The sequence below is a fragment of the Lagenorhynchus albirostris genome, chromosome 5 (assembly GCF_949774975.1).
Source record: "Lagenorhynchus albirostris chromosome 5, mLagAlb1.1, whole genome shotgun sequence".
NCBI lineage: Eukaryota > Metazoa > Chordata > Mammalia > Artiodactyla > Delphinidae > Lagenorhynchus > Lagenorhynchus albirostris.
The window spans coordinates 74,109,545-74,137,268 of record NC_083099.1 but is presented as its reverse complement, the minus strand read 5'-3'; the positions used below and the strand labels follow the sequence as shown (position 1 = coordinate 74,137,268).

The following is a 27,724-nucleotide window of genomic DNA, read 5'->3' as shown; positions in this document are numbered from 1 at the left end:
AAACTGGGGTGGGAGCAGTGTGCAGGCAGGGAGTATATGGGACCTCTCTGTACTTTCTGCTCAGTTTTCCTGGGAACCTAAAACTGATCTAAAAAGTCTATTAAAAATGACAACAGTGTTCAAGCATTTTATTAAATCAGATAAGGAATCTCCACATTGTTGCACATACCAGATTGTATACAATTATAAGGGCATATCACTTGTTTACGAAGACACAGCTGAGCAGTAAGTTGACAAGTCTAATAAACCATGTTTAGCCAACTAAAATTTCAAGAACATTCAAAAGGAAACACAATAAAGGTCATGCAAGTTCTAGAATAGTGAATCATGACAAAGCTCATTCATTTTATGCTTTACCTTCAAAATGCACATGACATCTAAAACAAAAAAAATCTGAAGACCAGTTGGTTGTCACTAGTCAGATACACATTTCATTCAGGAATATTAAGCCCCTTACCACTACTGACTTGTTTGATTGTAAATAACTTAGTCCTATCTACAGAAAAGTTTTCTGAAGAGATTTACTGTTGTAAAATATATGCCCATTGTTCATAATATGCCTTGAAGCCACTGAACTTTCATTAAAATACGATAAAGAATGATACTCAAACCAGGAATCCCAGCTATGACCTTTTCACTTACCACTAAATATCAGTTCAAGATAAAACACCGTAAAGACTAAAATAGACTGTGAATGGTCAAATCAGTGAGACCGTATTAATCTACATCTATTTTAACTTACATAAATGACACTAAGTTTAAGAATCTGAAGAGACCCTGTGGAGTTTTTCTTAGGCGACAGTATTGAACTGCCTTAGAACAAACAGCTGATTATCAGGTTTATAATGATGGCTGAGTAGAAAATAAAGTCCTAACTGATGTAGCCTCAAACTTATTTGTTCAAATCTATGTTTAACTTATAACCACCAAATCCTAATGGTTGGGGAGACATGATCAAATACCTTTCTGCAAGCTTCATCTCCCCACACCCTCCACTCCTCCCTCCCCCCCAAACTCCTATATAAGTTTCCCCTGCTTTAAGCTAGAAGGTCAATTCTGGATTCAAACTTGTATGAACTAAGTTTATAGGAGATAACATGCAAATAAGGGGATAAAATTAAATTCATTTGACAACAGCAAACATTATAAATGTATGCCACTATCCCGCTAAACAGAAGACCTGGGGAAACCACAAATATAACAAAACACAACGTTAGGTTTAAAAACAAAGACTCTTGAAGGAAGTAATTTTATTTTACAGTGGTTGAAGTTATCCACCAAATGCTTAATGACCTCCATGTTTCTGCAACTAAAACTAAAAGAGAATTATAGGGAGCTGGGAATACATGTTAGATACTAACGATCTTCAAGCTTTGAAGACGTCATTGCATGAAGAAAATTATGGGAAACACTGTTCCCGATAATTACGTACACCCTTAGTGTAACATATGGAGATCACTGTCTCCGATATAGACACTGTGGTAGGCAAAAACTACCTTGTTCTTAATACATTATGGAAGACACTGCTCCCGATAATGTGAGTTAGGTTTGTGACAAAGGTACTGGAAATTTTGCAAAATTCGAATTAAAGTTACACCTTGGATAAATTGAGCTGTAAAATTTTGCATGTATGAGTACGATCACAGCTTTTAAGTGACATTAATTTATAACTTGGTCACAATTCACTGCATTTAGGAGAACTGCTGTTTTTATCTGATTAGCTAAATAGAAATTTAACTTGATTAGCAACCACTAATTAAATTTAATTCTTCTCCAAGACTTAGCTTTATAATTTTATTTGGCTTGAGGTTGTTTTCTAACACCCGTAAGTGTCGACCACAAATGCAAAACTTCCAGTATCTGTTGGGTTTTATTAGCAGATGCTGCTATTATTTAAAAAAAAAACGACAGTATAACTGTCATAATTATGGAAGGCACTGCTTCCGATAATTATCTTCTATAAAAAAAACACCATTTATAGTGAACTCTGTCACTGATAAATAAACAATAAATATCTCAGTGCCAAAATGACAGGAAGCTTTTCCAAAAAATTAACACTTTGGCCAAAATTTGGCAGTGTGTTCTTTAAAGTCTGACGAACTGAGTTTGAAATTAAACACCTAAAACTTGGTTCTCTTTCAAAATACCTCGGAAAAAACAAAAACAAAAAACTAACAAAGGTTTATGGGACAAGGGACAGAGGAAGAGAAAATATACTAGGTCTTTGGCTTCTGGTCTCCTCTTTTCATACATAATCTTGAGGTGAACACATTAAGGCCTTACTCCTGTGATAAACAGTTGAGCCTCCTTTTATGCAGCGGAAGGACCTCTATTTCAGACCTCACTGGCAAGAAAACAAGTCCCATCTCTTCTGAAAGTGAACTGTTTCACTTTCAGATGTGGAAACGAGCTAAATCCTTAAAGAAGGCAGAGATCTCATGTGGAGAGTAAAGCCTTACAGCCTGGGATCTCCTATATAGCATCCAGTGAAGGTGGAGAATCACATTAAGCTACCACTTTCCACCTTCAGCAGATATCACCTTCCTCCTCCAATTCAAAAGATACCAGTTCACGTACTTAGGATTTAGAGCAATAGTTCACATAAATGGTTCTGACTTTTTCATAACTGTAACAGGAAAGAGGCAGTTACCATTACAAAGCACTTAAAACCCTAGAGATAATCAGAGAAAATATTCTATCGTGAACATTTTTTTAAGTGGTTAGTCACTTTAACTTGAAGTGCAGGTACCTACCCTGTATTAAAAGCTGCTGCCTAAAGACATCTATTAGTACCAAGATTGGGTAGAATTTTAACAATATTAGGTTTTGTAGCCCTACTGAAAATTTAGCACAACCAACACAAGTCTAGGAACCACACTACCCTGATGTTCTTATATAAGTTATAGGTATCACATTTAAAATTCATTGTCAATGTCCCAGATGTCACCAGAGAGGGCATTTGCAGCTCCCTGAATAGTCCAAGTTGCTAGAGCCAACTGGTTTTTCAACAGTGTTTCATTAAAAGCACCGTTATTTTTCTGCCGCAGCTTTAAGTGCTCTAGTAAAGCTGACAGAGTGTGAGAGCCAGAGCCCCAGAAGATATGTCGGAAAGGAGACTCTCTTGGAGATACGTAGGGTGACAGGAAGTGATATTCCACCTACGAAAACAAAACATACAAGGGAGCTTACACAGTGCTGTGACTTTTGTTGTGAGGGAAGGACCTGATAGAGTAAAACAACTGTCATTCTCTCACTTCAAATGTTAAAATTTCCCTGAACTTAAGAATGTTGAGAACAGGCTACTAATCTTCTAATGTTAAAATTGTAAAGCAACTTGTCAATTCCTTTGTAAACTCTAACTGCATTGGGTTTTTTTTTTTTTTTTTTTTTGGTCAGAGCCTATATAGGGAAGGTTTACAAGTTTCCACTGTAATGCAGTCTTCTGCTTCTTACAAGCAGACTAGGCTAAAAGCAGCTAAGGGCTAAATTAAACAGAAATACAGAGAAAATGACAGCTAAAAACCATTAATGATCCCTTCTTTAAAATGTTTTTAAAGCCTAAAAAAGTTAATATGACGTCAGATGTCTTTTGTATTTCCAGTTTAGATATGTTGGCTTTATACCTTGCTAATAAGTAAAAGTTAAAATTTGTGCTGAATTCTAAAGCAGCAAAGGATTTTAGGCTCCTGGAATTATTACTCTACTTTTTAGAAACACAAGATTTACCAATTAAAAATGCACATACTTGAATTCCTCCTTTTCTAAGGGTTTACGTACTTTCATGATACGGTCATTGATCTCCCTCATGACAAATCTGTTTGTCCTCTCAGCATTCTTATAATCTGTTGTTAGTCTAGACGTAGCACGGAAGAAGTCTCCACGAGCAGAATACAACCACTGTAGATTCAGACCCATCTCCTGAAGCAGAAAGACATTAAACTCACTATTTATTAGACGTTATATTTCTAAGGATGTTATTCTATATACCTTTCTAAATTTAGGTGTACTAACTGAAATGATTCTGATAGAAGGGGGTGAGACTCACAGACAAGCTCAAGCCAGCAAAAGCTAGACTTAACCATCTTGTACAGGAGGTTCCAAGCTTTATAAACTCGTAACACACTCATATTTCAGCTCAGCAGATAGTACAGTTATCCATTCTTAGTCTCATAAGAAAACCATCCTCATCAAGAAATGTAACATAATGTACTTAGTAAAAGTATATAATCCTGTGTAGTATATTCTTTCCGGTTCAATTTCCCTTTGGTGGCAAACTTCAAACATTTTGGTTCAGTGAACTTCAAAATCTAGTTATTTCCATCTGGTAAGTCCCAGTTTCTGATCAGTTACAATTAGTTTCAAGTAAGCCAATCCTAATAATTAGGATTCGGTTATCAATGATTTACTTCATTTAAGGCATCTGTTAAATTGACTTCTAGTACCATAAAAGCCACTTATTAATTAATTTGGTTTTATCAAATGTTTGAATATTAGACACAAAGGATCAACACTAAATAACACTTGAACCACTGGCTATGTTCTCTCTCCATCCATGTCATCTCTGCAAGGCACATGTGGCCCAAACTCGTAGGTTCAGAGTCATAGTTGAGATCTTTATATTCTCTAGGCCCAACTTCTTTATGGGTTGCTTGGAATACATGAATGAGAGAAAGCTTAACACCATTTTAGATTCTGAAAGACTTGCTGTGGTCTATCCTATATCTATAACCTTCATCCTCCCAACTTCCCTTTCAAATGAGTTATGGATCCTAAGCAAAATTATACTTCAGTTCACTTTAAAACATACTTTGGCTACCAATCATGCTGCCCAGGAACAGCTAAACATTATTCTTCAAACTGCTTGATACTTCGGCAGTAAGAACCTGATTTTAGTTAGTGCTCACCTTTATGTCTGCTCTGAACTGGTTCATTTCTCTCACAAACCAAAGTATTTTGTCATTATACATCTCATAGTTCAGGTTCAATTCAACATCATGGGTAAGTTTAATCACAAGCAGACCGGCTACTTCTGCTGCTGCACGTGCCATTTTGTTCAACTGAGGAACATTCTGATTCAGTACCTCATAGGTATCCATGGGAGTACCCAAATAAGGGTAATCTGTGTCCTGGAAGACAAAGGTAGGTTAATGTACTCAGGTGGGTTGTAAGACTAGGAACCTCACGTTCTAGTTTCCCCATCAAAGTAATAGGAACTGTAATTCTTCCTTTGCTTCTAATATATTCCTACTCCAACTCTGTCTCATATCCACTACTTTAAGAAGATACGGCTTTTGCTAGCTCCTCTGAACCTAGCCTACTCCTGGAATGATTAGTTTCTTCTAGGTTCCACAGAATCCCTGTTCTATCACATCACAGACCCTAAACAGATTTCTAGCCAAATTCCTTGAGGCTATATCCTTATTCCCTTCTCTCTGGGAAGTTTGGCCCATATTAATGAGGAAAGAGGAGAGCACACGTGAAATGTACTTTCAATATAAAGTGTTACTTTTAGACAAAAATTTACCTCCTTCTTCATGCAGCATTTATCCATTCATACATGTTACCTTTCTAACAAGACCGTTTGATGCTCACAAGAACTCCTCTCCACTTTCACTGGACAACTTTAGTAGCTCTTTTTTTTTTTTTTTTTTGCGGTACGCAGGCCTCTCACTGTTGTGGCCTCTCCCATTGCAGAGCACAGGCTCCGGACGTGCAGGCTCAGCGGCCGTGGGTCACGGGCCCAGCCGCTCCGCGGCACGTGCGATCTTCCCGGACTGCGGCACGAACCCGTGTCCCCTGCACCGGCAGGCGGACTCTCAACCACTGCACCACCAGGGAAGCCCCTAGTAGCTATTCCTTCAACTGTATTCCCTACCACTGTCCCCGGTGATACTCATTGCCAAACCTTTGGTTTGACCTCAATTCTTTACTTTCAGACTGTATATATCTGTATTACCTATACCTCTGAACCAGCACTGCTAGGAATCATTAAGAAGTTTTTTAAAAAAACATGACTTCTGAAGGTCAACAGAAATCATCCATAAGTTTCCTCAACCCTAGGACCTGACACTCAGTTCTTCCTAAAGTACATAATGACCAGATATTTCAATACCATTCATACTGTTGCTCTAGCAGAAAGTCAGGGGAATTCCAGCTATGTTAATCTCCAAATCCAGATCTTTCATCACTCCCTCACTTCACACCTTTCCGTCCTAGTTCCAGGCTAAAACACCCAGTGGTAAGAAGTCTATTAAGGACCTGGCCTCTACTGCATCATCAATTTGATGCCGAAGTCAACAGCTTCCACCCTGACCCCTCAGACTAACTCTGGGATCTCTTCACACCTCCGAAGAGCCTGCTACGGAGCTGGTTTTCCAACTCTAGCCTTCAGCACAGAAGCCTTCATCATGCTTTTTACTCTGCCTGGTTTTTAGTGCCTTCTAACTGGCTCTTGTACCAAGTCAATTTTGTTTTCCAACTTGGTCAGTTCAAAGTTCTGTCTCTTAAAAATCTTACCTCTGTTTGGTTTTTCTGCGTTTATCTATAATCCCTGCTTAAGAGACTAACATTTCAGGATGAACATCTACAACCATATTTCAACAGGCATCAAGAACAGTATTATCCTGTAGAACTTTGTTTGAAGGAAATATTCTATACTGCACTGTTCAGTAGACGGCCTTATTATTAAAACTCATCATGGGGCTTCCCTGGTGACGCAGTGGTTGAGAGCCCGCCTGCCGATGCACGGGACACGGGTTCGTGTCCCGGTCCGGGAAGATCCCAAGTGCCGTGGAGAGGCTAGGCCCGTGAGCCATGGCCCCTGAACCTGCGCGTCCGGAGCCTGTGCTCCGCAATGGGAGAGGCCACAACAGTGAGAGGCCCGCACCGCAAAACAAAAACAAAAAAGCTCATCATGCATAACTGAAGAAGTTTAGCAAATAAACTCAAATGCTAACTAAGCTGAGATTAAAATTCTGTCTTAAGACTGATAATAAGGGACATTACAATAACTGCACGTATCTAACTTCTCAAAACATACTAAGCACTCTAGCAAACTTGGCCTCAAAACTGACGAAAGAAGATCTAAGATATAATGCCATAGCGTTCTTCAGACTTACCTCACAAAAACAGAAAGAGACTGCTGGGATTCCAGAATATGCAAGGAAAGGGAAAGCAGCATTATCAAAAGAAAGTTTCTCGCTGCAAGAAAAGCAGGAATGTGTTTTTAGAAAGTTATCTAAAGAAAAAGACTGTGCTACATGCAACCCTACCCCACCCCCAAGTAAATTTTAACTCACTGCAAGGTTATGTTTAAACCTCTACCTAACACAGTAGGTGCTACTTACTGAGTGACTCTGCTTTTCTATTAGCTATTCATTCACTTATCTCAACTTACACTTTGTTGATCCAGTTGCTATCCCGATATAGAGAGAGCCCAGTAACTGGATGTTTCACCTGTAAAATAAGACATTATTTTATCATTACAGTGAACCTTTCTGGACTTATTCATTCAGGCTAGTCACTAACATTTTTCTCTATAAACATTTATTAAAAATATTAAATTTTTTATTATATCTTCTTGAAAAAAATTTAAGACAGTTAAAACAATCCCAAATTTCTAAAGTTACTTCTACTAGGCTCGTGCTGTTAGTTCCTCTAGTTATGGTGAGAAAAAAGAAGTTTTCCTTCTTAACATTTTAAAGGTGACTTCCCCACAGTTTTAAAAGCCCTCTCTAGTCTTTATGATCTGCCTCTCTTCTTTCTGGTTTCTTCCTTCCAGCACATTTTATACTACTGCCAGCCTAACCTGCAAGCACATTACTGCCCTGTTGGAGACCCTATAGCAATCCCTAGTTTCCCATGGGATCAGGGTCAAGTTCCCTGACCCTTATTTCTCTCCAACTTCAGTCACTCCAATATATTGTCTCTAATCCCATCAGGGAAACTTTGTTCCTCACTCATTCACATGTCTGTTTTTATTCAATGACTATCTCATCTGGCCTTCTTATTTAAGTCTCAGGTATGGTTCAAGTTCATTTAAACCTTCCTTAACATTCTGACTCTATAGATAACCTCTGTGGGCACCTACAGTTTAAATATCAATGTTTTTCAACTTAATTTTTTGTCTAATTTATATTACACTTTCATAAGTAGGTATACACTCACATCTTGCATCGTCTTCTCAATAAGCGAATACAACAGTGGGCTGGAAGAAACTTTGAACTTGCTGGTACCTGCAAAGAGATTATTTTAACATTGCTCTTTCTTTAGTCAAGCAATTTGCACAGTGCTACTTCTATAAAACTACTTGGCAAACAGGAAGACAATAACCTAGATCAGTGGCATATACAACAACTATCCTCTTAATGAAGTAGATTAAAAAAAATGGTTGGGTCAAGCTCTTTCGTGACTGATAACCCTAATTTCACTCAACTGAAGCTCTTATTCCTTGAGTTTGCATATTTAATGTTAATGACTTGTTTTTCTGGTATCTTTTTGGTTCACCCATGTTAGGGTAGGCATCTATTAGCTACAGTAAGCTTGCTATATTCAGTACATTCTGCTGCAAAGGTAAAATGGCAATAATGACTAACCTAATAAATTTCAGTTTAATTATAACGCCTTTTTATTCCCAAAGTAGACATGTCATTACTCTCCAGTTCATCCACTAGCTACATCTGTACGTTAAATAACACCGAACTCTTTCAGAAGTTTGATTACCTTGTATTTCTATCCATGATGCCACAATCTAGCAAGTTGTGAATTAGTCTCTAGAAATAATACCATTCTATTGATACGGTTTAGTTCCTTCTGGTCCAAAGTAGAGAACTAGTGGTTCTCAAACTTTAGTGCAACTGAATCACCTAAAGCACTTGTTAGAACACAGTTTGCTGGACACTATGCTCCAGATTCTGATTCAAAAGGTCTGGAGTAGGGCCTGAAATTTTGCATTTCTAACAGCTCCCAGGTGATCCTGATGCTGCTGATCTGGGACCACATTAAGACCATTGCTCCAGACAAGGCAGTCTGTACCCATTCTATAACTTAATCCACTATTTAAAAGGAAGCTAGGGCTTCCCAGGTGGCACAGTGGTTGAGTCCGCCTGTCGATGCAGGGGACACGGGTTCGTGCCCCAGTCCAGGAGGATCCCACATACCGTGGAGCGGCTGGGCCCGTGAGCCATGGCCGCTGAGCCTGCGCGTCCGGAGCCTGTGCTCCGAAACGGGAGAGGCCACAACAGTAAGAGGCCCGCGTACCGCAAAAAAAAAAAAAAAGGAAACTAAGTTAATCTTTTGATCTGGTTATATCCAATGTAAATTGTAAAAAATAACAAGTGCTGCTTTAGAAAGCTTTCTTCTACTATTCTGTAAGTAGTTTATAAATTTATAAACGGCTAATGAAAGGACACTTACCAAGAACAGCTTTATCCAGGTTAATGTAAGTGAAAGCCTTTAAATGCAAGGAGGCAAGGTATCCCTAGAAGAGAAGGAAAAATACAAATGTACTAATATGTATTAACTTAATTATCACAGACAGTAGCTATTATTAGGGATTTCTGTTTAAGTTTGGATTCTATTGAAACTAAATATACAAAGGTAAAAATGATATAATCACATTTAAAAGAGCATGGTTTCTGGAGGACAGCTTAAGCCAATACAAGTTCGAGTGCCCATTCTGGGTATGGATGATATATAGATAATACCTCTAGCCATTCAGTGGCACCAATAGCTCCAAAGTCTCCACCACTCCAGCTGGCAAAGACAATGCTCCTGCTGGGTTTAAACTGACCTAAAAGACAACAGAAAGTTAGTTTTGTCTTGGTAAAGGTTATAGGTAGGTAACTGACTTAAGATGAAATCAGAAACTTCTAATTCAAGCCTGCAGATTCAGAAATATTTCTTTTCCTTTTGAGGCCCCAGGTGAAAGAACCAAAAAAAGAAATAGAAATAAAATTTTAAAGTAATATAGCAAAGAACAGGATAGGAGATCATTTGAAAATAAGATCTTAAGTACATAGTAGGGACCAGCTTCCTAGACCTCACTCTTTTACCCTCCATTCTTTGAGTCCCTTATAACTTCCAGACCAAGAGATATTTGAAATCACAGCCAAAGTATCTTCTTTGAAAACAATTTGCCTAGCGGTAAGTCACTTAAAACACTAGATTACTTTAAAAACAACTGTTTGAAATAAAATTAAAACTCACAAATTTAAGTTTAGGAAAAGAGTGGGTCTTCAGAAAAATTACATTAATGACAGCTCCTTTGGGGGTTTTATGTGCCACTACCCTCCATCCCTCCCCCTCCCCTGGGTATATACTTTTCTGCATTAATGTACTTTTGTATTAAAGTTAAGCACTGCAACTTACCCTATGACGCAAAGATTCATGAATGTGGTGGGGGTCTGCATGTGGGTGGGTACAAAAGAGTGGCAAGTACTATGGGAGAAAGGCTTGAAAGGAAGCCTTTCTTACATAAACAAATTATATACTATATAATATTATATATTTATAAATCAAATATATAAATACATATTCTATGTTGTATTTATAAATATTTAAGTTATATATTATCATTTTATAACAAAACTATAGAACATTAGTGCAAAGGTATGACACTGCTTGCTTTCAAATAGATTCCTTAGGGACCATGTTAGATTTGCCGTATCATTCTGGATATGTCAAACTAAGAATTTAGGGCCCAATATAATGCTTTCCAGCATCTCAAAGAAACTCATGATTCCCAGTACAATGAAGGCACTGCACAGAAAGCTGTTTCAAAGTCAAAGGCAGATACAACAAAAGGCAACCTGCTTTGTACTTAAGAATTCAGGGTCTAACACAAGTGAACCATAAGAGTATAGGCAAAAGTGAGCAAAGCATATTATAACATTTAGAAATACAGTACATAGATGTTCAAGTTCTCAAAATTTGTACTCTACCTTTTAAGACCATATCGGAAAGTATCTGGGCAAGTTTCAATAGGAGACTTGTTCCTACACTGGACTTTGCAGCTCCAGGACCCCAGGCATCCCTCTGGGCCCCTACTATAACATAGCGATCTTAATTAAAAAAAAAAAAAAAAGATAAATTATACAATCAGCTTTTAAATTGTTTTCTAATATTGAAGTCTAGAGTAAGCACATTAGTAGAAGGGTAACAATGTAGTATACGTATTAAGGGTAAGAGAGCCTTCCTTCAGATCTGACTTAGGACTCTAGGGATTAAAAAATTCACATGACAATACTGATCTCTTTTCCCTTATTCATACTGCTACTCTTTTTTCTACATTACCAATAAGGTTACTCACTGACTACTTATTTGTGCTAGTTGTCTAATAAGCACTGAAGTCCAAGGGCTTTCCTTACGAAATATTATTATTTGATGGCATTCAGATACATTGGCAGACTACAGCCTGCATTCCCATATTGTCCATGGCTATTTTTATGCTACAATGGCAGAGTTGAAGAGTTGCAGTGGAGACTGTATGGCCTGCAACATGTTTATTATTTGCCCCCTTAAGAAGAAATTTGCTTACCTCTGGTCTATTTAATAACTTACAAGAGATTTTCTAGTCATAATGGTCAGTTTTTGACAAGTTAATTTCCTAGGGCCTTATTACCTCCCACTAAAACTGACACCTGAACAGTTCCTTTAGGACAGATAAGATTTAGCATTTCAGGAAACCAAGCCAAGTCAGCCTTCCTGCACTCCCTCCCTCTGGCCACATCCTTAAGAGTAAGGAAAACAAAACAAACGAAAACCCCCCAAGGATCTTTACCTGGTTCTTCAAAGCCCTTAATAACTCCAAAGATGTTAAAAATTCTTATCTCTTTCAGCACATTGTTCACAGTGAGCTTCACATTCTTGTTCTGTGAGGATACCAGCTTACATGAAGAGTCTAATCCCCAAATAGGAGGACAGTCTCCTTCCATATGTCTAGAAGTAGAAAACAGAGATCAGAGTTCTGAGTTATTGTTAACCTCCCCCCAGTTTACAAAGTCAGTCCTTCCTACTGTCCAGTAAAGTTCTAGGTTAAGAGGACATATAAACAGAACATACAAAATTATTCACTAGTGGCCAAACATTTGTGTTTTTACTGATCTGTAGGCGGTCATTTGAAAATCATGAGTTACTTCCTAATTTAACCAATGTTTTCTAAAAGTATTACCTATCCCATCTGATGTGTGCCTTTCTGCCAGAGACATAGCTACAATTTACATTTGAAATAGATTCCAAGATGGACTCGGAAGGAAGTTCTTATACATAAAAGTCCATTAATATATTCTCCTGTTTCCTAACTCTCCACTAACAAGGGTAGTATACATTCTTATTTCAGTTAAGAAAGAATACTCTCATGCTGCTGGTAGTTAGGTTAGATATCTTCCCCTACCTGATTCCTCCTGTGTTATTCAAACACTGACTACTCTAAAACGGCTTACTTACATAAATATGTCAAAACATCATTACTCCCCACTACACAAGAAGATAAGGGGCTGGCTTCATAGGTTAGGAAAGACTTGTAGATGGTAGGAAGAATTAACTGAGTCTCAGTTTGATTTTAGTCAAAAAGAATCATCCATTACAAAAACCTCTTAAACAGCATTATTAATAGCCATATAGGATATATGAAAGTCCTTACATGTAGATGGCTCTTCATTTGATACCAGTAACCCTGCTAAGTAGAATATACTTTATAGCTATCCGATTAAGTCAAAGAAACATGATCAATGGGGTTAAGAGTGACTTGTTCTATGTCACATAGCAAATAAATGCTCACATGAGTTTTGAAACTAGACTGACATCCCATGCCAATACCAGGTGGGGAATATATCCAGATCAAGATAAAAAATTAATGACATGTACTCTAATCAGACTGAGTTCTATTTCTAAAGAGGGTACTAATACACTAGGGAGATATCCAGAAGGACTAATCATGACTATAAAGCATCTGGAAACTGTCATGAGAACTGAGGATATTCAATCTATAGACAAGGAAACTTGAATCATTCTGTTGCTTCAAAAGAAAATCCAGAACTAATGAGTGTTCCAGGGAATACGATTTCAGCTCAATACAAATTCTTATAGATCTCCAATAATTGGACGGGTTGCCATAGGTAACAAAATGCTTTACCACAGGAAGTACTTAAGCAGAAGCTATGCCAGGAATATTACACAAGAAATTCACTGGGTGGATTGAACAAGGACTCCTTGAGTTTATAAATCCAATGTCTATTATTAAGATCACGTTATGGAGGAAAAATTTCATTTTTATCTACACCAAGTTAACAGCTAACCATCCTCAAAATGTCCAAAATGTGGAAAATTATGGCCAATTGTTTTAAGATTTTATCAAATCAACAAATTATTATTATTTCTCCCTAATCATAAAACCTGACCCTGCATTACAGTTTTCAAATGAGAACTTACTGAAATAGCTTTTCTGCACCAGCTCTGGAAATTGTTTGGACAGGGATGTTAGGCAATCCTGATGACTGAGATGGTGGAAACTGAGTGTGATTGAAAGAAGGGAATCCAGGTGTGTAAGGGTCACCTGTTCCCAGATGAGCCTAGTAAAACAAAAGAATAATTAGCTCAGGCATTTATTCAAGAAATCCCTATAAGATTCAAATTCAGTATGGGGCTATAACCTGAGTTTGGTTTAGCACCTTAAAGTTTGAAAGTCTGAGTGGTTCTATAATATGTGACTCTTACTTTTATATGGCATATGTCAAATTCTCAATTCAAGATACGACTGATAAAGTACTTTTAGCAGTAAGTAATAATTAGGTCTCAAAGTCATGTAATTCATCTTCTCACTTACTGCTAAAACTCTCCAAGGGAAAAAGAGTATTTAAGGATGGCACAGTTCTCTTTCTATTAATGTAGATGGAATCCAGCAACAATTTGGAGAACCCAGTAACTCATTTACTCAAGAAATAAAAACTCACATGTCCAAAAACTGGAAGATCTGCATTAACAATGGGAAATTTAGTCTGGTCCATGTATATCAAGACACCGATTGCATTTAAACTTTCAGCATTTGCAGCCTAAAGAAAAACAGGTAAAGCTCAGAAAATGAAGATCTAATCAACCAAAATTAGAAGAATACATACTGAACTTATACTGAAAGACAAAGGGTTACAGCAGACTACACCAGTACTCCCAATGTTTCAAATAGCTTATATGTTTAGAAAAAAATACTTGCCTTAAAATTTAACTCTTTTTTAAAAAATTTAACTGAAATTTTTAATGAGATAATTGTAGATTCATTTGCAGTTTTAAGAAGTAATAGAGATCCATTGTAAACTTTGCCCAGTTTCTCCCATTAGTCAAACTTTGCAAAACTATAATGTAAGAGCCTGAATATTAACATTGATACAATACAATCCACTAATATTATTCAGATTTCCCCAGTTTTACTTGTACTCATTTCTGTGTTTGTGTGTATTAAGTTCTAAACAATCAAAATATTGAACAATTAGTTTTAATACCACAAAGATCCTTCCCATTGCCATTTGATATCCACACCCACTTCCTTTCCACCCTCAACTCCTGGCAACCACTAACCTAACCTCTCCTCCATTTCTAAAATGTTGTCATTTCAAAAATATTATATACTCAAAAAGCTAAACAGAGTTACCATATGACCCAGCAATCCCACTCCTAGGTAGATACACAAGAGAATTAGAAATATCTATTCACATAGAAACACGTAAATGAATGTTTATTGTAACATTATTAATAAAGCCAGAAAGTGGACACAGCCCGAATGTCCATCAATTGACAAGTAGCCAAGCAAAATGTGGTATATCCGCACAGTAGAATTCTATTCAGCAAAAAAAAGAAATGAAGTACTGATTAATGCTACAACATGGATGAACCTTGAAAACATTATGCTAAGTGAAAAGAAGCCAGTCAAAAGACGCAAAATATTGTATGAGTCCCTTCATATAAAATGTCCAGAAGAGGCAAATCCATAGAAACAGAGAGTAGATTAGTGATTGCCAGGGACTAGGAGCGGGGAATGGGGAGTGACTGCTGCTGGTATGGGGTTTTTTTAGGGGACGATAAAAATATTCTGGAATTAGATCATGGTGATTGTTGCACAACCTGTGAATATACTAAAAACTGAACTATACACTTTAAAGAGTGAATTTTATGGTATGTGGATTAAACTCAATTTAAAAAGTAAAAAAGAAACAATTCAATGTGGCTGCACAACAAAGTTTAACTAACTCTTAAGGAGAGTTCAGAAGATAAGAGAAATAATAAAAACCCATCCAAAACAGCCACTGTCTTTCCATTCTAAGCCATGTATAGGTGACTTTTAATTTTCCTTTTTAGAAAACATAGTTATAACTGAATCTTATATATATAATATATTCTATATATAACTCAGTTACATAGACACAATTTAAACTTCTTTCACTTAAGCATTTCTGATTATTGCATTTTTATTGAAAGACAACGACTGCAAAATACTCCAAGTGGATATGCCAGTTTTGGAAGTATCCTATAACTTTAGATAACTGGAACTTATTTGATTTGTAGAGTACTTTAATAAATTATATTATCAGGTATGAGAGTGTAAGACAGATGGTTTTCAGAATGTAAGAAAATTAACAATACCATTTAGCTGAAGAATGTTATGATACCAATGTATTTAATAACTCATACTCACCTTTTCAGCAAAAGTAATTTTCCCTGCTCTAACAATCACTAAAGATCCATTCACAGGCATATTTAAATCCTCAAAGTCTTTTTTAGTGCCAAAATTAGCATGGACCAGTTTACCCTAGAATAAAGACATTAGATTCAATGAGCATTATGGTATTAGAATAGCGACAGAGTCTGCCACCAAATATTTTACAGGTCAAACCCAAGAGAGAAAACCAAGAGAGAAAAAAAAGAAGGCCGAGGCCAGGAAAGAATATGAGAGTTCTAAAGTCAAAACTGGTCAGGGTTAACAGGAGTGAAGTCAAGATTTCTGGTCTTTAGGGAGGGTGAGAGGGAGGGAGACGCAAGAGGGAAGACATATGGGAACATATGTTTATGTATGACTGATTCACTTTGTTATAAAGCAGAAACTAACACACCATTGTAAAGCAATTATACCCCAATAAAGATGTTAAAAAAAAATTTTAAAAAAAAGATTTCTGGTCTCCTATATTCATGCCATTTATTATCTTATGATGCCTTTAATTAACATTGATTATTTACATCAATTAATTTACATTGCTTCAGATATCTGGGGGGAAGAGAAAGGATAATAAGATATCCTTAAGCAAAGAGACATCTATCAATATAAATATGGTAGGCTAGCCAAGGCAGTACCAATTACATAATGTTCCCACACTTGAACTCCAGACAATTGAGGACATAAGAATTAACTAAAAGTTCTGATAATAAATCTGTCTGAAAATTGTTTTATAATAAAATGACTTGCATAGATCAACTTTTAGATGTTTTTATAAGCTGTTATCATAATGCTCCTAGTTCAGACATACAGCTATGAACTGACATTAACAACCAAATATCTAAATATAGAAAGCTCACAGGTGAATCAAAACTCTCCACGTTCTTTAACAGAACAATCTACCCGCCTCCAAACCACTGGCTTGTGGGAAAGTAATACAGCACAGGTAAAGCAGGAAGGCAGAGAACAACTCTAAAACTTCATTTGGCTCAGAAGGCAGTTTTTAGATAGACCCCAGCATATAAATATGTGGTTTTTAACCTAAAAAACCTAGATAGATCTATCTAGCTGTTTTTTAATTTCTATAGTAGTTTGGCCATATTTGCCTAAATTTTAAAAGATCAAGCATTAAAGAACCAAACTAAGATTAGACTCCAGCTGAGACGGTTATTTATATCTGTCCCCACATAAGGGGGTACCTGATACATGAATTCATTTAGTAAATACTACCATGTGTCAGGCACTGTCCAAGACTCTGGGACATAGCAGAACATGAAACCAACCCCTAGCCCTTCATGTAGTTTACATTCTAGTGTGGAAACAAGTAAATAAAGTCAGGTGCTATAAGTACTAGGAAGAAAAATAAAGCAGGATAAGGAGAAGTGATTAGAGGAAGGACATTTTTGATCAGATAATCAAGGAAGACTTCCCTAGGGAGGTAATGCTGGGAAGAGACGTGCACAGAGTGAGGGAAGAAGCCATGCTAATATTTAAGGGAAGAGTGGGCCAGGCAAAGGGAAAGGCGATTTCTATAAAGGCCGTGAGGTGGGAGCATGCTTGAGTTTGAGGGTTTGAGGAACAGCAGGGAGGTTAGAGTGGCCACAGCAGAGTGAGCAAAGAGGGGAGCAGGAGAATTACTGAGGGCCTTGCTAACCAAGATGAGGACTTGGGATTTTATTTTAACTATGGCTTAGGAGGGTTGAGAACAAAAAATATCCCAAGGTCAGTTACATTTTGTAAGTAAATTTATACTAAGTACAGTAAAGACAATGAGTTTTTGAGCTATTCAACAGGGAAAAATGTCTCACGCACAGTTTTGCCTTACTCACAGTAACTGTCGTAGCCTTACTATACGCCACATAACCCTCGGGATTCTCCACCAGGTACACCGTACTGCTGCTGCCGCTCTCACTCACTATGGTCACCGAGTTGTGAGCATTGCTAAAAAAAGATTAAGTTAAAATGAAGCTAAGGCATTCCTGAGAAACAAATTAAATGGATTTAATACATTTAGCGTTTGACTTGCATTATTTATTTTGAAGGTCTTCGCTATAATTAGCACACCTGAGAATAGCTACTTCTTATAAAATAAGGTTACCATCTTTCAACATACCTGCCTTTGACCTGAATCTTAACAAAATGTTCATCATGCCAGGCTTTGCTGAGTTTAAGTTCACGGAACTGATTTTCAATGTAAAAAGCAAGGCTTTCATCTTTTTGAGATCCAGCCTCACGAGGGACATAAGAATTTCCATTCAGCATCCTGGAGGAAAAAATGTCACTTAAATGAACTGAAGTTTAACCTAAAATAAGCATTGAACTCAAGTATCAAGCAAATCGTTTTAAAAGCGTAAGTCAAAAAAATAAATTAACTGTGACCCAAAATCCTGGATTAACCAGATAGAGACAAGCTTAGAAGAAAAAAACTGTGTGCCTATATTTTAGGGAATTTGTGACTTCAAACTTGTTAAAACCTCTTTATCTGATGTATCTGCTTAGGGTAATTTTAGGGGAAATGAGTAGCTTCCAGAAGATCTTCTGTAAGCAAAATGAAAGATAGTATTGCTAGTGGTGAACTCAAGATTTACAGCTTCAACTTTCACTCTTTTGAAGCATTCTGAATACCCCGGAAGCAAAACTCCTCTTCGTTCCGCTTTCTTTCCCATGACTCTTTGTAAGTATCCACATCATATTAGTTATATGATCTTTTTTTGATAGACCTTATCCTCACTTTATCCATAATGCCTAATATACAGTATCCACAGAAGTATTCACCAGATGAAGTAAAAAATGCCAAGATTTCTAATTTAAGACAAAAAGAATTACTGTACCATTGAAATTATAGGGGGCTAACAAAAGGTAAAAGTTGATTTGTTCTATATACGGAGTTAGATATGTGTCCAAAGAAGACCTTAAAACTCTAAGGACAGGAAACTTATGGACACTTCTTAGGGTATAGATTGAGTGAGAACCAGAAGAAATCAAGAAATACTAGAGACATATCAAGCTGGGCAGTCAAGTTAGTTCTGAACTAGAGGATGAAAAAGGCTACCGATGCCCTTATGGATAGTAGCAGGGCTCAGCATGACTTACAAGGGGTTGAGACGGAAAATCGGAGCAGAAGAAAGTCTGACAGCAAGCAACAGGCTACAAAGAACCAGACGACAAAAAGATCAAGAGCCTGTGAATTTTCTTAAAAAAAAGGAGAGTCCCCACAGAAATTCTAACATTTTTTCCTAACAACATAGTTCGAGTTCTTTACTGACTCTTTACGCTCTAACTGAACATGGGAAGTCTCGCCTATTGTATAAAGCGTTTCCTCCAGACTATCACCTTTGTTTTTTTCCACTGCACCTAATAATCAATATTTGTGTAGGCACTGAGGTTGAACTTGTAAAGCAGCTCAAGCTTACTTGATGGCACTGGTGAAGTCTATGGCATCCAGTCTCTTGGACAACATTGATTTGAGGTCTGCCCAAAATATGCGACGTGTTTCGGGGAGCTGCTCTTCTGTTTCGAAAGTTTCTGTCTCCTCTGTGCACGAAGGCTCTCTTCCTGCCGGTCTCTCACAATCGGCTTTTGGTTCTACACGTTTACAATAGCCCAAGTAGCCAATCATAAATCCTAAGGATAAAAAGTTTCAGAGCTGAACTCATAGAATTTCATTTATAATCTATTCCTATAAGAATTGTTAATATTTTCAGCTAACCCTTGAAAATACTGGTTTTAATCAAATTGTAAGCCATTTGAAAGTAAGTAATGCATCTCCATTTTGTCTATTTTAAACCAATCTATTATATAATAATTTTACTTTAAACAGTTACCTTTTCAAAGCAAAGGTACCTTTTCTTCCCCCGAAGCCTTCCTTGAATCCTCAGGTCCAGGGTCTATGATACAAATATCCTGTGCATATTTCTAGTATAACATTTGCACATTACACTGAAATGATTCATGTGTCTCTCTTCTCCCACCAGGTTAACCTCAAAGGCAGGTACAGAGTCTTAGCCATCATTGTATTCCTAGTGCCTTGCACAATGGCACATAAAAAGGTACGAAATAAATGTTTGCTGAGCTGGATGGACAGAATTCCTAGAGTTGGTGACAAGGAACATTTAAGTTTTGAATGGCCATTCTTACCAATCAAGAAAAAGACGATTACAGCAATAGTCCCATAGCAGATATATCCATTTAACCTTTTTGGTTTTGTGACATTGGTGTGGTTACCCCTCATGTTATTGTCAACATTTTCTTCTTCATCTACAGCTAGTTTCATCTCCACATGACTGTTATCGCCATCGACTTGCCGAGCCAGACTAAACCGGGTATATGACAATGGTTCTCCACCAAACTGATATTTAAAAAAGAAAAAAGGACAGAGAGAAAGCATTATGAGAGAAGAAAGGGAATAGGGACAGTTAAAGAAAGTTTGGTGAGGTGTTATACATATTATTGGGCCATTACTATGACTTGCTATACATTCTCAAGGAAAAAAGTTCCCCCTTCAAATCAGCATTCTCCTCTGTGCCCAGTTCTGTCAACGGCAGATGAGGGCTGGATCACACACTGGCCTTCATCTCATTCAGACTTTTCATTCAGGGTTTCTGTTATGCATGTCTACTGGTATACAATTTGACCAGTGCTTTCTTTACTTCATCTTACCTACTTGATTGTCTCTCTGCCCTGAAACTTCTTACAAGATTTTCCATAATTAGCTCTACTCAAGACTGAATATACCCTTCCTTTGTGAGATCAGTTACGCCTCAAGACCACCACTTCGAATATAAATGAATACCTGATGACAGCTTTGGGTATTATCTCCTGCTTACTGGGTGAAAGCCATCCTTGTATACTTCGTATTCTTGCAAACTGGTGACAGAGAAATCTTTCTTACTGAAAATCTTACCAAGTTAGAGAATGCTGATCTTGCTTGATCCATCATTGCGAGCTGCCACACAGAAGAGCCTAGTAGTAAAATAGAGAATTAATATAATGAGGTACATACCACTGTATCAGACTGGTGAGGACTTTTCATTACCACATTAGATTATTGTATATCAAATATCCTTTTAAATATATTATCACCTTTCTAGAAACGGTCTTTAACCAAAATATTTAGTTTACATGACAACTAAATTTAGTGTGATCCTTGATTAGATCTAAATTGGGGCAGGGGGTGGGCAGCTTGAAGGACATTATTGGAAGAAACAAGAAATTTGAATATAGACTGTATCCTAGATAACAGGATTGTATCAATATTAGATTTAGGAGTGTGATAATGGTATTGTGTTTTTTGGAGGAGAACGCCCTTGTTCTTAGGAGATGAATGCCAAAGAATTTAAGGATGAAGTATTGTGATGTCTGTCACTTAATTCCAAAGAGTTCAGTTTAAAAAGTATGTAAGAAATAAAGGAAATGTGGTTAACGATCAGTGAATCTAGGTAATGGATATACATTGTAATATTATTTCAGCTTTTCCTGTAGGTTTGAAATTTTTTTAAATTAAAAATGTGAGGAGGGGCTTCCCTGGTGGCGCAGTGGTTGAGAGTCCGCCTGCCGATGCAGGGGATGCGCGGGTTCGTGCCCCGGTCCGGGAAGATCCCACATGCCGTGGAGTGGCTGGGCCCATGAGCCATGGCCGCTGGGCCTGCGCGTCCGGAGCCTGTGCTCCGCGACGGGAGAGGCCACGGCAGTGAGAGGCCCGCGTACCGCAAATAAAAAAAAAAAAAAAAAAAATGTGAGGAAGGGGCTTCCCTGGTGGCGCAGTGGTTGAGAGTCTGCCTGCCGATGCAGGGGACACTGGTTCGTGCCCCGGTCCGGGAAGATCCCACATGCCGCGGAGCGGCTGGGCCCGTGAGCCACGTCCGCTGAGCCTGCGCGTCCGGAGCCTGTGCTCCGCAACGGGAGAGGCCACAACAGTGAGAGGCCCGCGTACCACAAAAAAAAAAAAAAAAAAAAAAGTGAGGAAAACTGGGACTTCCCTTGTGGCGCAGTGGTTAAGAATCCGCCTGCCAGCACAAGGGACACGGTTCGAGCCCTGGTCCGGGATGATCCCACATGCCGCGGAGCAACTAAGCCCATGCGCCACAACTACTGAGCCCGCGTGCCACAACTACCGATGCCCGTGCGCCTACAGCCCGTGCTCCTCAACAAGAGAAGCCACCGCAATGAGAAGCCCACGCACTGCAAAGAAGAGCAGCCCCCATTTGCTGCAACTGGAGAAAGCCCGTGCGCAGCAACAAAGACCCAATGCAGCCAAAAAATTTATTTAAAAAAGAAAAAAATGTGAGGAAAACTAGTTAGAATGTTATCCATGGTAAGTAGATTTAAGTAACTGAATTTAGTAGTCAAAGAAAAGGGACAAATACAAAAGAAAATAGACTAGCACCTGGAAAAAAAAAAAAACCTAACAAAAGTAAAATTAAGTCAAGACTGGTTATGCTACACAAATCCGTAACAAATCACCGCCAATAGAAAAGGAGAGAGAACCTGATCTTTCTGATTAAATGAACAGTTCCTAACAAATGATTTGATAGATCTTCGATGCAAAAAGAATAGGTAAAAGAAAAACAGAGTATGCTATTTTACAGATGAAAAGGCCAGTTATTTGAGACGTTAAGTGACTTGCTCAAGGCTGAAAACTGATAATCTAAAAATGAAGTCCAATGGGTTTCTATAAAACTGGTTTTATAGAAAGCGCGTTCTCATCTCCAGAAATTTAAGAAATTAATTTCAACTTTTTTCAAAGCAAACTACACCTCTGTAACCAAGAGAGAGTCTTAAGTTAAAGCGTAGGTATTAACTGAAATCTAGATTTTCTAATTAATTTGGTTTGAGTCCATCTAGATGCTTGAAAGTGATAGTATGTTGAGATGTATAAAATGGACATTTATTTCATACTATTTTAAAGCTTTTCCTCCACTACAAGTACACTCATAGCACATTTAACACCCACATTGCACAAAGCAACCTGTGATATACATGCAGATTGTAAAACAAAGAAATTATAAAAACTGGCATTAGAAAAGTCTATCAAAACCTATTAACAAAAAAAAATTTTTAATCCCCAAGCTTTAAAGACCGGAGCCAATAAGCAATAGGTCATATTCTTAGAAGCACAATCTCTTGCCCCATGTGGTACAAAAAGCTTATCACTATCACTGCACCAGAACCGTACAGACCCAATCACTAGAGCCAGAACTAGAAGGCCCCACCCTGAACCAACTTTAATCACCGTTTTCTAGGAAAAAACAGCTTACCAGTTTAATATTCATCTGACCCAGCCATTCCTCAAGGCTTCTAGTTTTAAAGACTAAAGTGACAACATATTTAAATAAATGATCTACATAAAAGATTTAAATAAACAATGAGATTGAGGATTGCAAGTCTGAAAAAACATTAATAGCACATGCCATGATTTTGTATAATTAAAAGTATATTTTTTACTGAGAAAACAGATACACTATTTCTATTTTCAATCCCCAGACACAACATTAAGACTATAACATAAAAGAAATCAAGTCAGAGGAAAAAAAGTGTGACCTAGGTAATTTCCATTTTAACTCCATCATTTAACCCCACATCTGTGAAGAACACAATTAATTCTATGATATCCAGAAAAGTTATTCCTGAAGTTTTTACACATAACAAAATTGAGTTATTCTTTCAAAATAATCTCACACATAGTAAAGCTATTTCAAAGAACCCTTAATGAATTTTCTTCTAACTGAAATAACTCTAATTTACGTGTTCTAAAAGCATGGGAGAGAAACTTTTCATACCAGTTATATACCAGTCTATAAACAAGTAGTTCTCTTACAAGACTATGTATAAAAGGCAAACAACCATTATTTGGCTTCTTTCAAGATGTCACCACCAGTGCTAACAATCTATTACAAGAGACAAACCAAACATCACCTTGATTTTTATTCATATTAGCATCTTGTATTATCTTTGGTGTTCTCAGTGATAACTGGGAAAACTATTCAGTTTCTCACAATAATGAAAATTAAGGTAAGCAAAACCAGAGCCCCACATGTTTTGAACATGAAATGGAAGGAAGATCTGAAATGTTTTTTAATTGAGCCATGGGATGGAAGACAGGAGGCAAGCAAAGGTACTCGCTAGACTACAGCCCCAAACTTCTTTCAAGTTCAAATCATCTTATTCCTACTTTCTTGAAATGTGGCATTTCTATTTAATTTTTTTTTAAATACAGTAATTATCTTATGGTCTTAAGCTACTTTGGGATGTCTTAAAACAATAGTTCTGTACAAAATATGTACAGCTAAAGGGCTGTGGGGATCAGGTACCAAAATATACTTTCACCTATATATAAAACATACCCAAAGCTGCTACTCCATTTTACCTGAAATAAAAATAAGACACTTATTTGTTATTATTGACAAGCCCATTTCAATTTAGAAAACAAGCCACAGTTTCAAGTCCTTGGAGGTCACATAAAACGAAGTTCCTCTGCCTGCTTTTGAGGCTCTGTTCTAGAGACCTACACTACCTAATTACTTCGCCGCCCTCTATCTTCTCCAAAATGAGACAGAATCCAGCCCCTGCCTGTACCCACTAACATTCTTCCTCTGTTCTTAAAGTCCTATTCATTTCTTCCAGGATCTGCTCAAGGGCCATCTCTATGAAGCCTTCTCTGACTGATATCCCTATCCTATAATACTTAATATGCAATTATATCATAATCAACAAAGACTAAAGATATTTTATTTGTTAACGTACGGGGGCATGCTTAATGTATATGAAGTTCACTTTTCATATCATTTGGAAATTATATGAAAGAGAATATGATGAAAACCTTGGACGTGGGATCTTCCCATCCTTGCTACTATTTTGGTTTATCCTGAAATCAATGGGTAAAGCTTGGGTAGTAGGGAAACTTTAAAAAGTAGAAAAACTGTAAAGAGACGGTTGGTCAAGGTCTTTACTAGCTTCCAGAGTTAACTTTCCGGGCCTAAAATGAAAAGGCAGTGGAGGAAATAAAAAAAAAAAAACAAGCAAAATCTTCATTCCTATTTAGCTTTCTGAAAAAAAGATTGCTCAACTTGAAGGTCAGGACCACCTGAAGTCCCTGCGGTCTATTTGTGTAGTGCTCATCTGCGAGAGCAGACAGAAGGCACACACACAGAAGAGTTCCAAACGGCCTCAGAGAATCATTTTTAGGAGCTTTCAGTTGTTGTCTGATTCAAGTTTAGCTGGGAGCCTTCTCCATTACAGATAACTACATTATCAGAGGCAAATAAATGTCACCCCTTAGGGCAGAGTTAGCTGAGTTGTTTGCTATCCAACAATCTTCAGCACAGGCTAGGTTCACAGCCACCACTACAATGTTCTTGTCAGAACATTCCATCAAAGAAAAGTTAAAGGATGCTATGCTATATATAGACTTTTGGAAAATATTTCATATCAATGACAAAATTTTTTAAATTCTGGATTTTCTTGTGAAGCATATTGAGTTTATTATAATCCAAAATTGAGGGGGGGGAAAACAACAGGGCAAACAAGTATACTTTAGATAGCCTAACCTTAATTTTCAAAGCAGAAAATCAGGGACCTCCCTGGCAGTCCAGTGGTAAAGACTCCGAGCTTCCACTGCAGGGGATGTGGGTTCGATCCCCGGTCGGGGAAATAAGATACCACCAAAAAAAAAAAAAAAAAAAGGTAGAAAACCACTTCTGGAAATCACCTTAAATGTCTTTGTCAGTAAGGTCAAACTCCCTAGCATTTAGTATTCCAAAGTCCTATCGAAACCTAGATAGAATCAGCATTTAGTATTCCAAAGTCCTATCGAAACCTAGAATAAAGGTATCCAAATATTTGTAACAGGGCAACTATTTCCTACTTCAATCTTCTCCGAAAAAAGCAGCAGCAATCAATTTCCTTGGTATACCCAAAGTCGCCACAAGCAGTAGGCAGAGGGAGGACGTTAACACGAGTCAAGTCACAACTTACCCACTCTCCCCACTACGAGCTTAGAAAGCTGTCCACCCGAAACAGTGACACAATGGGTCTCTAAGCCTATTTATACCATACGGCACAGCCTTTTTATACCATATCCCTAATTTCCTGAAGGCAAAAGCCGATTCCAATCCAAATAGCTTTTATTTAGTCTCTAGACCATAGCTTTCACAAAGTATAAGTCTTATTCCTACAGTCTCCCATCTGTTAGTGAGGAGGGCCTAGCAATCCGAATATTCTTAATATCAACACCTGCGGTTTTCAGTCGGCTTCTGCCTTGGGAAAACTGAGAACCCACACACAAGGCCAACGGGCAGCGCTGAAAGATCAGGTTGTACTAGAGTTCAAATATACAGCTTATAGAAACCCCCGCCTAAATGCCCAGGACACAGTAATCTAGTCGAGGACAGCGATGAGACCAGGGCCCGGGAGGGCCCCGAGGAATCCAAAGGCTACGAGCTCAAGGTCACCCACGCACCGCGACAGCCATTCCCTGGGAACTCTTCCTAGAGCGGCCACGTGCTCCCCGCACAGCGGCTCTGCGCTGCGGCAGCGTGGCTCACGCCTCGCTCCCGAGCCCTCAGGCTAGGGCTGTCCCACGAGGGCCTGCATCTTTTAAGGGCAAGCTACTGAGGACAAGGGATCCGGGTGGCCTGAGGAGCCGGAAAAAGAATGGCGGAGCTCAGAGCGACAGTGGGGCACCCCTCATCTCGCCCTCAGGGCCCTAACAGAATCCATTCGCCAGTCGGGGGCCGAGAGGAGGAGGGCACCAAGAGGAAGAGAAAGGTAGGGCAGCCCCACTCTGCAGCGCGGCTCTACCCTGCTTGCACTTGCAGGCTACTCCGCTCTCCGCCGCAACCCCTTCCCCGCCGCCACGCGGCGCGCACCCCCTCCCGCCCCACCCGGAGGCGCTGCAGCCTTCCCGCGCCCGCGACTCCCCGAGGCTGCTGGACTGCACGCCGGAGGGCCGCACCCGAGACTGCTCGGAGCAGCCCCTTAGGCTGAAGGGAGGGCAGGAGGGTCAGCGGGATTCTAGCAGCAGCGTGTCACTCACACAGGCGCCTCCCGGGTCCGCCGCTCCACTACCCGTCACCGGCCGATGCTGACGCCCTCTGATGGGTTGGTTGCCTGCAGTCTGCCGTTTATAGTCTCCCGCCCTCTCCAGATCCTCGGAGACCCTTTGCGTCACTTCCTGCCTCACGTACACCTTAGGAGGCGCTCTGGAAACAGACAGCCCGGGGCTAGGGGTGGGCACGCAGCCGGATTGGGGGCCCTTCGCTGGAGCGCGGGACCCGAGGAACCGAGGTCGGAGGGAAAAGGCGCCAGACTGCAGGTGCCGGAAGGGGTCGAGGGGGTGGCGCACCAAGCTTCCTCCTCGCGTCCTCGGCTGGCCGGCTGGCGCGCGGGCGACAGCCCTTCCTCCCGGAGCCCTCCGTCTAACCTTGACCGGTCTTCTGGCCCTGCAGTGCAAGGTCAAAGGGTGTTAGCGTTTATTCGTAAATGCTGGATACTTAAACTGAAATAACACTTTAAAGTGTATGTCGTTGATGGAATATTAGGTAGTCACTAAAGCCATGTTGTGAATATTTTTGCAGCATCAGAAATACTTAGGATAAGTAAAAAGGAAAAATAAAAGCAAAATGCAACTGAATAGCACAGGGAACTATAGTCAATATCTTGTAATAAACTATAATGGAAAAGAGTCAAAAAAAGAATATAGATATGTACATATATATGTATAACCAATTAGTTTGCTGTGCACCTGAAACTAACACAATATTTGTTAATCAACTATAATTTTTTTAAAAAAACAATGCAAATTTGCATTTAGGATGTGTAAAAGTTTCCCGTGAATCCCTAAGGCTGGCACAGAGCTTTGCAGAATGTTTTAATGCACGAGGAAATGGAAGATAAAATAGAAACAAGCGATTTATTAGGGTGATAGAATTGTAGAAGAACTTTCATGTACACTGTCATTGTTATTATAGGATTGTGCAATGCATAATAAATAAATAAAATGGGATTGTTATCACTTTCTAAACTCTTACA

General features: G+C 38.6%; 1 protein-coding gene and 1 long non-coding RNA gene across 6 annotated transcripts in view; one reads left to right on the top strand and one right to left on the bottom strand.

Annotated features, from left to right (window-relative positions):
* The window catches only part of LOC132521125 (uncharacterized), a 44,840-nt gene extending 23,710 nt beyond the window's left edge, over window positions 1-21,130 (top strand). For 2 of the 4 annotated variants that reach the window (XR_009540740.1, XR_009540737.1), the window contains 2 exons: window positions 18,197-18,371; window positions 19,672-19,959. This is a non-coding gene — a long non-coding RNA (uncharacterized LOC132521125). The other 2 variants (XR_009540739.1, XR_009540738.1) reach the window with 2 other exon arrangements.
* On the bottom strand, window positions 112-26,780 carry TFRC (transferrin receptor). Of its 2 annotated transcripts, XM_060150409.1 has the most exons (19): window positions 26,730-26,780; window positions 20,601-20,659; window positions 19,835-20,045; window positions 19,111-19,321; window positions 17,811-17,960; window positions 17,527-17,638; window positions 15,683-15,796; window positions 13,950-14,048; window positions 13,429-13,568; window positions 11,780-11,937; window positions 10,941-11,060; window positions 9,705-9,790; window positions 9,415-9,478; window positions 8,167-8,234; window positions 7,397-7,455; window positions 7,119-7,200; window positions 4,905-5,126; window positions 3,778-3,918; window positions 112-3,158 (listed from the first exon to the last, which is right to left on the bottom strand). In XM_060150409.1, the coding sequence occupies exons 2-19, from the start codon at window positions 20,634-20,636 to the stop codon at window positions 2,916-2,918; spliced, it is 2,316 nt and encodes a 771-aa protein (XP_060006392.1). In that variant the 5' UTR covers window positions 20,637-20,659; window positions 26,730-26,780; the 3' UTR covers window positions 112-2,915. The 2 variants fall into 2 exon arrangements, with proteins under 2 accessions (XP_060006392.1, XP_060006393.1); XM_060150410.1 differs by lacking the exon at window positions 15,683-15,796.
* Between the last annotated feature and the right edge of the window lie 944 nt (window positions 26,781-27,724).

What these genes read in the sequence shown, in the direction of transcription:
- TFRC (XM_060150409.1), bottom strand. Translation starts at nt 20,636, where the DNA reads ATGATGGATCAAGCAAGATCAGCATTCTCTAACTTG. An exon ending in GGTGCAGAAAAGCTATTTCA is followed by an intron (nt 11,938 to 13,428) that starts GTAAGTTCTCAT and finishes TTCTACTTCTAG; the next exon opens with ACATATGGAAGGAGACTGTC. An exon ending in AGCAACTGGATCAACAAAGT is followed by an intron (nt 7,201 to 7,396) that starts GTAAGTTGAGAT and finishes CTTTTCTTGCAG; the next exon opens with CGAGAAACTTTCTTTTGATA.